General features: G+C 45.4%; 1 protein-coding gene across 3 annotated transcripts in view; it reads right to left on the bottom strand.

The window, feature by feature from the left end:
• Positions 1–14126, bottom strand: part of DOCK8 (dedicator of cytokinesis 8) — a 251166-nt gene that overhangs the window by 62091 nt on the left and 174949 nt on the right. For all 3 annotated transcript variants that reach the window (XM_008256091.4, XM_008256100.4, XM_008256104.4), the window contains 4 exons: positions 11595–11744; positions 9847–9960; positions 5197–5352; positions 2750–2889 (listed from right to left, as the gene is read on the bottom strand). In XM_008256091.4, coding sequence (XP_008254313.3) covers positions 2750–2889; positions 5197–5352; positions 9847–9960; positions 11595–11744 — 560 coding nt within the window. The remainder of the gene's footprint in view (positions 1–2749; positions 2890–5196; positions 5353–9846; positions 9961–11594; positions 11745–14126) is intronic.

Raw genomic sequence — 14126 nt, 5'->3', positions numbered from 1 at the left:
TTATAGTAAGAACACAAAGGACTACTACACACAGTTGAAAGAAAACACTGAACTACTGTACATGCAACCACAATGAGGCCTGCAGGCACAATATTTAGCAAAAGAATGTGAAAGTTCAATAACAGTCAACACCAACCTTTGGTGACAAAAACCAGACTAGTGGTTATCTGTGGGAGAAGGCAGAGAATAGTCAAGGTGCTAGAAATAGCTTTTATCTTGGTCTGGCTGATAGTTATCCAAATATTTTCATAGGCAAAAATTAACTTGACTTCATATCTAAGTTTTGGGCCCTTTTCTGTATTGTATCTCAGTAAAAATAAAAAAGCAAATACGATAAAATAAAGCATCTAGAGTACCTGTAACCTAATTAAATATGTTCCATTTTAGCCACATACTTGCTGTCTTTCAAACAAAATAAGACTATATCAGAATCCAGAGCTATATAGAAAATATTAACCAAATTTTCAAATGTCCCAGATTCTTAGACTATAGCTAAAGTAGGATAATTAGAAATTGCACCTCAAAAGTATTTGTTTGACTGTCTCTTAGTCGGTAGTCCTGGCAGTGGGCTGTGTTGTGAATAAGGCGCTGCAATTTGCTGGCTGAACACAAAGACGCAAGACGATTTCCAAATGCTTAAGAAGCACTGAGGAGTTAATGATGCACAAAACTTGCAGATACAATGTCAGGTATGGAGGGCTTCTGGGGAGAACTGTTAGAAACTGGTGTTGTGGCTCCTTCCAGGGGTCCAGGGACTGAGATATGTCCCAGCGGCCCCCACCCTACAGGTGGGCAGGAGCTGGTAAGTCTCTTAATTGTGTTGGCAGCAAAAGGAAGCACTGATCGTGAGAAAGCATTGCTAAAGGGTGAAAATTTGCTGAGGCTTTAGCCCACATGGTCAAATTGTGACCATAGTTCTGATGACTTTCCAGGACAGTGACCAACAACCCTGCAGTCAAGGGGGACTGTGTTGCCAAAGCAGAGACACTTAATTAGCTACTCTCTGGAGGAGTGGGAGTAGAAAAAGCACTGTGTGTGTGCTGGAAGACCGCATCTATCGAATTTAATGTAACTGCATGATGATCTTGGAACACACCTCTGCCTGTTGTTGGGAAGATGACAGCAACAACTTTACAATGAATCAAAAACAGATGTCAGAAGGAAAATGAAAAACAGAAACTACTGCTAACATAATTACTAAAATTTACTGTTAGAAACCACTTCATAGCAGTGCTAATAAAGGAAAATAAAGAAAATGTGGTACTTGCATGTGAAAGTAATTTCTTAGTGTTCAGACTTTCTCCCCAGCACCTTATCAGCAAATGTGTTAGGGTACCTTTGGTTGCTGGAGAAATTTATGTTAGTTGCAGGGTAGAAAATTCTACTGAAAAAACTGGGAGAAGGTTGAAGAAGAAGAAGCTGGAATTGAAGCCATGGAAATGAAGCTAAGGATGTATTCAGGACCTGAATTTCTGGAAGGAGGCAGAATGTAGAGCCTCCCACATGATCCTACTAGGCTCAGAGACACGCAACCCCTTAGATAAATGTCAGTATAGGCAAACCTCCTGGAGCCACTTATTATTCCAGTGACACAAACTCAAGGTGCTTCTGTAACAGATTCATAAAGGGAATCCTGTTTTCTTCACTAAATCTTGGGCAGCACTTTGAGAGAACTCAAAAATACACAAATCCATAACAAAACAGCAACACTGCCATCAATCAGCATACTTTATTCCAAGAACTTCTTAGCAGAAGTCCTAGGCGTAGGCTCCTTAGGCAGGGAGATGGATCTGGGAGGGCCTGAAAGACCACAGCTTGACACTGGGCAAGTTTCTTCAATTCTGTTTGCCTAATCCAAACACCCAAAGGGTTCAACCTAATTACTTCCCAAACCTAACAATCTTTGGATCTGGGTCCCTGAATGGTGAGCTCTCTGGGGGCAGGGAATTGAGTCTGTTTTGGAGACTGATGTATCTCTAAGGACTCCGATGCTCAACTGTGTCTGTCCCACAGAAAGCACTCAGAAGATGTTGAATGGAATATGTAACAATTTGGATGGCATTGCTTCCTTCCATCCAATCAGGTAGGCTGCTGGTTTCTGATCCCAAGGGCCTGTGGTGCATAGGAAGAGAAGAAGCGAGGAAGGGGTGGTCTACCTCTCTCTCTGTCCACTGACATCAAAGCCAGACAGTGCCCACGTGCCCGTCTGGGTACTGAGAAGTGTGAGAGGTGGAAGCATTCATAAGCGCTGGGCTGGGGCATCTCTCTCGTCCTGGGAAGTCTGGATCTGCACCCAGAGTAAATGCAGTTCCTTCCTTGGGCAGCACTGAGCCAAGTGGCATCAGATAATAGGAACTAATGTAAAGATTACAGCTAAAGTAAGTGAAAGAGAAAAATAGAGAAAAGTCAGCAAAACCAAAAGCTGTATGTGCTGTCACCTTTGTTAAACACAGCTTTGTGTCTAGCGAGTTCACTGATGAAAGCATCCCTGGGTAACCCACTACAGTGGAGCTGTTAAATTCCACTCAATACATAAGGGATGGAAAAAAACATGTGGGACGTCTCTGCCTCCCCCAGACTCGCTGCACCCATAGGTGCACCATTTTCTCAAGGCACAGACGCTCCTACTCTTTGGAATTGGTCAATGCTAGAGCTTTTGCCACGTGTGAGAAGTTGGGCTGCAGATTTTTTATTAAAGCGTTATCTCTTTTTTTCACTTCGTGTCCCATTCTGAAAGTCAGAAACATACCCTTCCCCTTCGGCGTCCAGGGCAGCAGCCAGTTCTGTAAAGAGGAGCCCGGTGAGAAAGTGTTGCTGGCGGTACTCTGGGGTCAGGTCGAACATGCTGGCAATCCTCTGGTCCTGGAAACTGGAGCAGGAGCTCGAGTTCTACAGGAACACAAGTGCTGGAATTAACGTGGCTTCAGCTAGCATTTAGTGAGCTTCTGTGTCAGCCAGGCTGCGGGAGCACTCCCCAGCGAGGGCACTGCCAGGATCCCCTGAGACAGCTGACGGAACCGCAGCACAGACGGCTACTCCACTTTCTCATTCTCACAGATGGAAGACTGCCCGTGGGGAAAGGCAAAAACAAAGCGCTCCTGACCGCTGAAAACAGAGACATTTCCTTCCCCACCTGGAACCAACGGTTGAGGATTAACATCCTAGGATAACATCTGTCCCGGGAATGAGAACTGCACCTAATCCTGCGGCTGTACACAGAAATTCCTCTGTACGAACCGCCCACCCTGTTGAAGGTCTCTGTTTCCTCTGCTTCAGCCATACTGAACGGGGTGAAGCACGCTGTCTACTTTTACCTGTCTGGAACCAGAAGTGGTGTCAGAAAGGGAAGTGTCGGATTTACCAGTCCTAGGCAGTTTCTGTCCTTCTTAGCCTGGGAATACAATTTATGTTTCACCAAGAACATCTTAAATAACCCTGTATGCATGAACATCTGGCTAAGAGATTAAGACACGGCTTGGGACATAGGCATCCCAAATTTATTCTGTATCACAGGGAGTGCCTGGTTCAAGTCCCAGCCCCACCTCTGATCCAGCTTTCTGTTAATGCGCACCCTGGCCGGCAGCAGATGACGGTTCAAGTAGTAGAGTCCCTGTCACCCACATGGGAGACCCAGATTAGGTTCTGGTCTCCTAGCTTTGGCCTGGCTTTTTAGGCATTTGGTGAGAGAACTAGCAGATGGAAGATTCTCTCTCTCTCTCATTCTCTCTCTCTCTCTCTCTCTGCATTTCAAGTAAAGTGAAAATAAACTAATTAAAAGTTTTAAATGACAAACATCTCTGTCAATCATTTATGGTTTGGGGAGGCTGGCCTCTAGGTTTGGCAACTCCCTGGGGAAGTCAGAAGAGGAGCGTGGGAGAGGAACAAGGGCAAGGCTGGCCCAGGGTGGTCTTGGGGCCCAACCTGTAAGGCAACTGCAGCAGAAAATTTACACTTTGGAATTGCTGCTTGGGAGCCCAACCTTCCCCAGTCACACTAAGATGGACATGTAGCTAATGCCTAGATCCTGTCATCAGCATGAATAACTAAATTGCTTTTTTCTTTTAACTAATAACATAAGGCTTCACCTTTGTGCTTCTATCAAGGAACATGCAACAGAAGGAGAGTCAAATATTAAGAAATCATGCCTGCTGCTCTAAGCTACTCATTTATCCCCTTATAAACAGAATATGAGTATAAAACAACATTCCTCAAAGTTTGTCTAGAAGACCCTGGTTCCTCAATAAATCTATAGTGGAAAAAAAAGGGTTCCATAGTAAACTAACTTTGGGAATCACTGCTTATCACACACATGCTCTGCCATTTGCTTTCCCTTTTCTTGTGCATTTACAACTTACGCTAACAAGTTACACACTCTTGGGTGGCCTTCTGCAAAGAAACCAAGAAGCCTAGTTAACACATGGCTTCCAATACTTCTCTGGCTTCGGAAGCCCGTATCTGCTTATCACAATAATAGGTTTTTTGTTTTTTGTTTTGTTTTTTGTTTTTTGACAGGCAGAGTGGACAGTGAGAGAGAGAGAAAGAGAGAAAGGTCTTCCTTTGCCGTTGGTTCACCCTCCAATGGCCGCCGCTGCAGCCGGCGCACCGTGCTGATCCGAAGGCAGGAGCCAGGTGCTTCTCCTGGTCTCCCATGGGGTGCAGGGCCCAAGCACTTGGGCCATCCTCCACTGCGCTCCCTGGCTATAGCAGAGAGCTGGCCTGGAAGAGGGGCAACTGGGACAGAATCCGGCGCCCCGACCGGGACTAGAACCCGGTGTGCAGGTGCCGCAAGGCGGAGGATTAGCCTAGTGAGCCGCGGCGCTGGCCAACACAATAATAGGTTAATGTCACACAGAGGAAGACTTTTCCATGAGCTCCTGAATTTCCACAGTGGTTGCAGTTTCTTTGCTCTCCTTGGTTGCATCAGGGATGTATGAATATAGAAAAAAGCCAACTTTTTGGCCTGTGAATGATTAAAGAAGGTGCAAGTTCAAGGTAGCCTACTTGTACATACAGGCGTCCAGTACTGAAATACTGAGGGTTTCTTGATCCCTCCTGCTCCAGCACAACTGTTCAACCGCTCTGGGTCAAACCACTTGAGTTTTCTTCTAACTAAAAAGACCAACCTTTACAGGAAATACCTGATTAAAAAAAAATTAAATGAAACAGTTCAAACAGTTGTTGCAGTTAGCGGATTACCTGGGAAGATATGGAGGGGCAGGGAGATGTTGGGGCAGTATCAGCATTCATGAAGAAGAGGTTCAGATTGAGGTAATGCTCGTGACTGCAGAGGATTCTCAGGAACTCCAGCCGCATGGAAATGAGTGTGGGAAGGCTGTTGAGCTTGGCTGACAGCTGACAAGAAAGGAAAGAAACAAGCATTTATTGTAAGGCAGACGGAGAGGAGGCTGACAGACAAAAAGTCTTTTCTCCCCAGATTAAGACCATCACCTTAATAAGAATTAATCAGATAGTGCAAGAGATGGCAAATTATGCATTACAAGAGCCCCAGTAAGTTCTTATTTATTATTTCTGTCAAGTGATTCTGGTCTAACAGGTGTCCAAAATAATAATTTTGCTCTGACCCCACTTTGTCAAACCCATGATTCCATGACAAGCCTGCAATGATAACAATCCCGAGGTATATCTTTAGGGTAATATAATTAATTTTACAAAAACCCCACTGTGTCCAAGAAATGGAATGGGAAGAGTTAATCTTACATGGGACCATATAAAACTAATAAAAATGACTGGATGAACTTAATGCCAAAGGAGTTCTTTTATAGTTTCTAATGAAAGGACACAATCGAAAGTTCTTGAACCAGTTTACTGCTTAGGAAATTATGCAACACCTGCATAAGATTTTGCCCCAGAGTGGGAAAGAAGGAAATGGAGGAAAAAGTTTGAGGGGTTCTCAGGGAAAACCTTCCTGTGAAAATAAACCAGGAAACCAGCAGTGAAAAGCAGACAAAGGTGACACCGGGAGGAGATGCTCTGCTTCCCTTAGGTGAGCTGAGCAGCGGGCGGGCCTAGATTCAGAGGCAGCTCCTGTAAAGGCAGAGCAGGAGTGGGGCCGGCACTGTGGCGTAGCCCCACCTGCAGCGCTGGCATCCCGTATGGGTTCCAGTTCGAGTCCCGGCTGTTCCTCTTCTGATCCAGCTCTCTGCTATGGCCTGGGAAAGCAGTAGAAGATAGCCCAAGTGCTTGGACCCCTGCACCTGCGTGGGAGACCTGGAACAAGCTCCGGGCTCCTGGCTTCAGATCAGCTCAGCTCTGGCCATTGTGGTCATTTGGGGAGTGAACTAGCGGAATGGAAGATCTCTCGCTCTCTGCCTAACTCTGACTTTCAAATAATAAAATAATTCTAAAAAAAAAAAAAAAAGGCAGAGGAGGAGGAGGAGGGGGACACAAGGGACCATGAAAGCGCCAGTACTTCACCATAAGCATCTCTTCCTGCAAACAGTTCCTCGTCATTCACTTTAACAGCAGTGCCCTAAACTATGTAAGCGAAATGAGTACAGCTTTTCAGGCATTTGGGAGAAACACCTATTTTGTGGGGCATTTTACCTATACAATCAAGCCATAGTTAGATATTCCTTAAAGTAAATGAATGCCATTAGGCATTACATAAAAAATTAAGACACACAGGTTCTGTGTAAGAAGAGTTGCCAGAACCTTCTGTCCTGACTTCGTACCCATGAAGCCACCAGAAAATGAAGCTGAGTAGACCACGGTCACATGCCCATCACCTACACCTAGGGTCACTCAGAGAGAGTTGTTGGGCCGAGTCAGACACTGGGAGTGGAAAGCACAAGACAGTTGCACTTGAAAGAAGGCTCTTTGAGATTTCATTAGAGACAGAAATTGCAAAAATAGCTTGAGTGGTGTTTAGAGAAGAGGAGTAAGGTACCAGGAGCCCATAGTGCAACCTCTCTCTGCCCAGCCACGGGTGGTGACTCAGCAGCACACCGTAAGCTACAGAATAACTGAAGAAGTAGAGTTGTCTGCTGTTACTGACTGTTCATAAAAGACCAGGGTTACACCCATCTGCATGAAGTAACTCCAGAGAACAAGAATCAGATCATGCAGTGTGATGAAGTCAGAGGACACTGCAAATACAGGATGAACCTCAGGCTTGAAGATCCCCCGTATCTAGAGCCAGGATCAATGAATGAAACCACCACTGACCGGGCACAGGGACCTGCTTGCGTTCCACTCACGGTGCTAAACACTGGCCTGGGGGGAGCAAACCTGGCCTTAGAGTTTTGCAGAGGCAGAAATGACCATGGCAGAGGGCAGTGCTCCCCATCTCAGAGGCCGGTGAATGGCATCACAGGAATCAGTATCAGACCGGCCCAGACTGCTGCCCGAGGGCTCTTTGGAAGCTGAGACAAAGGAGAAGGAAAAGAAAGTCCTGCAGCAAAAAGGACAAGAGGGACTGTAAAACAGAGAGCAAAGGAAAAGAGGAAGAGGAGATACAAACTCTCATCTCCTACTGCCCTTGGTGGTGAAAGTGCCCATGCGTGAGCGGCTAACCCTGGGGCCAGCGAGGTGTTCCAGTATCTCTTTCCCATATCTAATTTAAAGTTATGAAACCAGACGGATCTGTGTTGGAAACTCATCCAGTGACCTGTAAAGCTACCCACCCATCAGGAAGGGCCAGCGGGAGTCCAGGAAGGCTCTGTTACCAGCCCCGTGAATCCTGGGCCAGAAGAGACAGGCAGGGCCAGGAAGGCAGGCTGCACAGGAAGGGGGTGTCAGGATTCTCATTTTATTAGTGTGATTCCTTATCAGGAAAGTCAAGGCCTTTTTTTTTTTTTTTTTTTTTTTTTAGGGTTGTTACGTAAATGAGCCAGAGAGCTCCAGTTCCGTGTATTGGGCCCTGGGTTATTTCTTCATTGCAGACAGACACGCACCTGGCTAACTCACACCCAAATGGAATTTTTGCACATCTAATTATTTAAAAATTAGCCCAAACAAGCACATTTTCAGCATTTTAGTCTTGCCTGCTTTACAGACCCCAGGGCCTCTCACTGGACAGCTGTTTCCTATTGATAAGATACAGCCTTTAGGCCGGCACTGGGGCTCACTTGGCTAATCCTCCACCTGCAGCGTCAGCACCCTGGGTTCTAGTTCTGGTTGGGGCGCCGGATTCTGTGCCGGTCACTCCTCTTCCAGTCCAGCTCTCTGCTGTTGCCCGGGAGTATAATGGAGGATGGCCCAAGTGCTTGGGCCCTGCACCCACATGGGAGACCAGGAGGAAGCACCTGGCTCCTGGCTTCGGATTGGTGCAGCACACCGGCCGTAGTGGCCATTTGGGGGGTGAACCAACGGAAAGGAAGACCTTTCTCTCTGTCTCTCTCTCTCTCACTGTCTGACTCTGTCAAAAAAAAAAAAAAAAAAAATTCAGCCTTTAGTTGCAAGGCCTCAAGTAGCTATAGCCCTTTGGAGCTTTGTGGCCCCAAAACCCTTGAAGGGCCACAGAGCAGCAATGTGGAATACACCAGCCCCCTCCCCCATTCCCCTTTCCTCTGGGAGTTCCCTCTCTCCTTGGGGGGTGGGGGGGTAGCCCTGTGCCGTAGGAGGGACTTGCCCCTCCTCTGTAGTCCTGTCCCAGTGCCACACAGGGGAGCTTGTATGTTGTGGTCACATCTGTCTCCTTGATCAGCCCCCAAATCCCTCACTGATGGAACAAGGACATAGTTCTTGTTGCACCTGTCTTCAAGACCAGTTCAGCCTCACACCTGTACCCCTCGCATTCTTCCCAGGTTTGGAAGCCAGTGGGCCAAACCTGAAGACCCAGCATGGGGAAGCTCATCTCCTTCTACTGCCCCCCACCCCATCCCTAGCCCTCCTAGGACATAAAAGGGCCCAGTCAGGGCCTCTGCCACGTGTTTGGTCTGTGAGCATGATGGCAGTTGGTCCACCTCTTTGAGTTTATTTTCTTGGAATAAATTTGGTCTGGCTGTGAGTCTGTACTCTGTCTTCTCTCTGGTCTGCTCCCTTTTTTCTTCCACTTTGGTGCCCCGCGGGAGGAGGCACCAATCTGTACTCTTTTCCTTACACTCACACACCCTACAGGACTGAACACTTTTATTTCAAAAGTAAGGGAACTGAAACCCACGTAATTTGAAGGATTTACTTGAAGTCAGTAAGTGACTAACCACAGTAGGTGGTGGTGATGGTGGCTGAAGTGGGTGGCAGTGGGCATTGGAAATTGGAAGTGGTGACAACAGTGGCATTTGGTGGTGACAGCAGGGGTGCCTAAGTAGGACTAAGGAAGAAGAAGAGAAGCAGCGATGACTGCTATTTATACTACTGTTGCTAGGGTACTTTGAAGGGGACAGTGAATAAAGAAAGAATTCCATGTCAAAATCTGGGGAGGGGGGTGGCAATGATGAGATTCACTTAGATTATAAAATATTTGCTTTGTGCTTGGTGAAATCCAATCTCTTTGGTTTCATCAGGGTTTGTTAATGTCAGGACTTCACAACAGCAAATGAATTAATCACTGTGACATGTGAAAAGTCACCTCATACTCTGGCCTGGTCAAAGATGGAAGGGCTCGTTATGTCATTGCTGTTAAATGCTGAACTGAAGAAATTAGATCAAAACATGCACAAATTCCATTTCCCACAAATCAGCTGTGTACCCTCCTGTGCTGGTGAATTCTCCAGGAATCCAAGAAAACCAGTGTGTTTGAAGTATATCCACGGCACAGAGGTGAGGACTGTGGCACAAAACCTGGGGGGCACAGGAGCCAGTGTCCAGCTCAGCAATGGGCTAGCGCACCGAAGTAGCGAGTGGCATCTCCAACAATCAGCAAAACGGCCGTCTCGGAGCACGTACCTGGTTGCAGTAATGCTTGATGAGGTTAAACACAAAGCCGCGGTCCATGAGCGAGAGAAGGTCGTACAAGAAGAAAGCCAGGCTGATGTTGATCTTCTCTGCCTGCTCATTTTCCTTAAAAAAAAAAAACAAAAACAGACATAAAAACATCCAAATAATTTTGTGGATGGACACAAATTCCCTAGCCCCTTGTGGACAAGTTGTAAGGGACAGGTCCTGTTATTCCAACCGCTGTCTCTGGGTGATGCTGGCTACAGCAGATTAAGTCTGCAAAATTGTAGCAAATACAGTTCAGCCCTGAAATGAGGGCGTGGCTGTCAGGTTGAATCAAGCAACTCTTTATGGACTGTTAATGTTCGAGTGCATTTCCTTCCAGTCGCTTATTCTCTACATGCACACTTGCACATATATAATTGAGCTCATTCTCTATGTACAGGGGTTTTCTTTTGTCTTTTTTTTTAATACCTTGCTTAACTTGTTTTTCCTATAAAAGAAACTTGCAACATATTTGTTGTCTTCAAGGAAACATAAACAGCTTAATTTATAAGAAGAAGTATTGTAGAATACCCCATCAGGTTAAAAGAATCTGTTTTTACCTGAAGATTTTTTGTTGTTGTTGTTCAATTAGGCAGCATTTCTAGCCTAAGAGAGGTCAGAATTATATGTGTAGAGTAAATTCTTACATGAGTTGCAGCCAGTTTTTTGTTTTAATTTTCCCTCTTTATTATGCCTCAATGTTCATGTTTATGATGGATTTTACAGCACTTCGGGGTGATCAGGGATGCACTTTTTCATGTTTATGATCTTTATTCTCAGAACAAGAAATCAATTTCCTGTGACATTATTGAAAACTGGACTTGAAACTATTTCCCTCTATTTGGATGCACAGTTGGCAAAGTCAGGCTGCGCTGACCAGCATCCAGGATGGATGGAGACCAGACGAAGAGGTTTCCACAGCATCCCTGGGAAGTCCTGGAGCCCTCTTGCTAGCATCCACCTGCCCACTCTTCCTGAGAGTTTCCAGGGCTGTTTGGAAACGTGGACCTGCAGTCTCAGGACTGGCTTTGCCACTCGCTGTGTGTAATTTCACGTCTGCCAATATGAAGATATTATTGTTGTTCTAACCAAGTGTGCCAACAGAAATAACCAAATGGAAGCATGCCTAGTACTTGATACCAAGCAAATTCTTAATAATGACAAAAGTATTAATAACCAACCTTACTCCCTAAAATTTCATAGTTACCTTCAAATTTTTTTGCTTTATTTTGTTTTATGTGTTTTTAAACTTTTACTTTGAAATGATTTCAAACTCGCAGGAAAGTATAATACAAAGAACTCCCATATACTCTTCAACCAGAATCATCAATCTTGACATTTCACCTCATCTTCTTTATCACTCTATGCACCCACCTCCCAAAATGTTTTTTTTTTTTTTAACTATTGGATAACAGGTTGCAAATGTCATGCTTGTTTATCCCATCATACTTCAGGGTGCGTTTCTTAAAGGCAAGAACATTATCTTCCATATCTATACTGACAAAATAACTTAAATGAGAGCCCATGTCACAATTGCTTCATAGCAATCTCCCAGCCCCACCCCAGGGTCCGGTCTAACATATTGCATTCAATTGCTGGGTGTAGTTATATTTTAATTACTTTCTAAAAAAGATGCTCATTTTTCCTCTGATATGCAAGTAACATACATTCAAGCTAAGCAACGCAGAAAGTGAAGAGCAAGATGCAGTTACCTTCTGAAGTTTGACTAAAAGGGCAGCAATCTCCGAGGTGACCACGTTAACAATAGTGGTTATGTCATCTTTGAAACGGTCAGAAAATCGAGTCCTCCGAAAGCTGTCCCGTTTGTCCAGGTTATGCACATACTGTGCCATGCTTTTCACCTGCGGAGGGGGTGGGGAAACGTCAACACGGAGAATGGTGACCCACTTGTCCAGTTGGAAAAGTGGGAAAGACTTAGAGGAAAGCCCTTACACAATGGACTTTCTGATACTTCATCTGCACTGGGGGTTCCCGAGCTGGCTCTGGACCACAAAATGTCCCTGACACATGAATGGTTGCCATGGTGGCAGGTGGTGGGAGGGCTGTCCTCTTCTTGACCCCTGCTCAGGGACTCCATTCTTGCTGCTGACAAAGCTGGAGCTCAGTTCTAATAACTGCAGGGTGGGAGGACTCCCTCTTCCTCAACTGCCTTCATCCTGGAAGGCCAGGCCCCCCCCAACCACTGAGCCATGCCTCTGTCAGACAGGGCACACATGACCACAAAGCAGCTGTCTGCGTCGTTGGGTGTGCATGGTCTTTTCTGCTCCTGAAAAGGTGCAGTAAGAACAAGGGAGAAATGTGCCTCCTATCGTGGGATTCTAGTCGAAACAGGAAGCACAGAGTTCCAGAAACGATTCTGTAGTTCCCAACAGAATTACTTTATGCTTCCATACATTTTAGTTGCCTTATGGTTGAGCAGGATTTTGTTTGCTAGCTGGGAACTTAAACACTATTTAGAACTCTGCCACCAGGGAAATTATGTTTTGAGTTCTAGAAGCCTTACTTGTAGTTACCTCTGTATCTCTCCATCCACTGGTGACTATGTGTATTATACTCGTATAATACTAGCTCAGTACCTCCCACAATTTTAAGTGGTACCTATTTTTGGACTTCTTTCACCAGTCAATACAACCTCCTTTGATATCAGCTGACATTAGGTTTTGTCCTCAGTGGAAATTGCTTAGAAATATTAGGAACAGTTGGATGGGAAAGTCACGGACTTCTTGTAGTTGGATACCTACCCTCTGATGTCATATTCATGAGAAGGTCCAGGCTAGTGGGAGGGTTTGTAGAAAGGAACGGGCTGGAATTTGAACTACCCACGTTTGTCCCCTAGGTTAGGGCTGGACAGTCGTGTGGAAATGGATTTCCATTCCCAGGAGCTTATGGGAGAACTTTAATGCACTACCAGCAGATTTCTATTTTGAACAGTGCAGGACTGGAAATTTTCGTTAGCACAGAAACCAAGAGGAAGAAAAAGGAAAGAGAAGGCAAAAATAAGAAAAGAAGAATTGAGAGACAAGGCTGCATGGTTTCTGACAATGCCACGGCCGCCTCAGTAAAGACCTAGGAATATAAAACCTGAAGTCCTGTGTAAGAACCAGGCTGCGCACCGCTCATCTTGTTTGGTTCAGGAACATGAGTGCATCCATCTCCTACAGACCTGCACACAGCTGGCGGGAGGACCTGAACGAAGGACGTGATCCAGATCCCATTTTTGTCTGATAAGTCTCTCTCACCATGTTCCTTAACAAAGACCTAGGAAAGCAAAGCCTTTTTGTTTTGGGTGACCCCAATCCTGGTTCTCTGCTGGCTGTTCCATCCCAGGAGCAAGATGCTGTATTCAGCTCCTGCCTGCTGAGTTTGGCCACCCTACAACCAAATAAATAATTCTCACAACACCACAATTCCAACTAATGGCCCCCTTCCAAACCATCAGCACTTTGCCGGCTACTGTGTCCTCTGGGTTTCCAGAGAACACCCAGTAGAGAGATTTACAAATGCTTGGTCCAGTAGTGTTAGGGCCTGGTGAGGCAGAAAAACCATTTCTCCCGTATTGGCATTCATGGCCTATCCAAAGAACCCCTAAGTGTAGAACTTCATGTCCTGAGTGAATAAATCTGGTCTTACCCATTTGCCTTTGGGTCTCCCAGCTTTGGTTTAGCAGTCTCTAAAAACTTAGAGATTTATTCATTAGCAAGTGTAAAATTCACCACAGGAGTGTGTTCAACAGCTCTCCTGCCCGAGTAATTGTTCATTAGCTCCTAGGCCAACGAACAAAAGTGGATGGTGTTAAACCACCCAGGTTGTTGGCTAAGCTCAATGAGGCTGTGATTTCTGTCTCTTAAAGCTTATTTTTGTGGGGAAAACTTCCTATTTTTAAAATGACTTCCTAGGTATCAGTCAAGAAAACATTAACAACGCTTGAAGCACTGACGTATTACATGAATCTGAGATCAATTTCCTTGCAATGTTCTGGCTGGGGAATGACAATTTCTATATGCATCAACTCCAGCCTTTATCTGGGGTGGGGAACCTTTTTTTCTGACAAGGGCCATTTGTGTGTGTGTGTGTGTGTGTGTGTGTATAAAATACCATTCATGAGTCATACAAAATGATCAACTTAAAAATTAGCCTGCCATAGATTTATTGAATTTTGAGTCTTGCCTGTGGTTGCTGTGGCAGGGCCAAACCAAATGATTTTGCAGCCCTTATACGGGCCA

Source organism: Oryctolagus cuniculus, chromosome 1 (genome assembly GCF_964237555.1).
Source record: "Oryctolagus cuniculus chromosome 1, mOryCun1.1, whole genome shotgun sequence".
NCBI lineage: Eukaryota > Metazoa > Chordata > Mammalia > Lagomorpha > Leporidae > Oryctolagus > Oryctolagus cuniculus.
The sequence above is the reverse complement of the archived record's forward strand: the minus strand, read 5'-3'. Positions and strand labels throughout refer to the sequence as shown.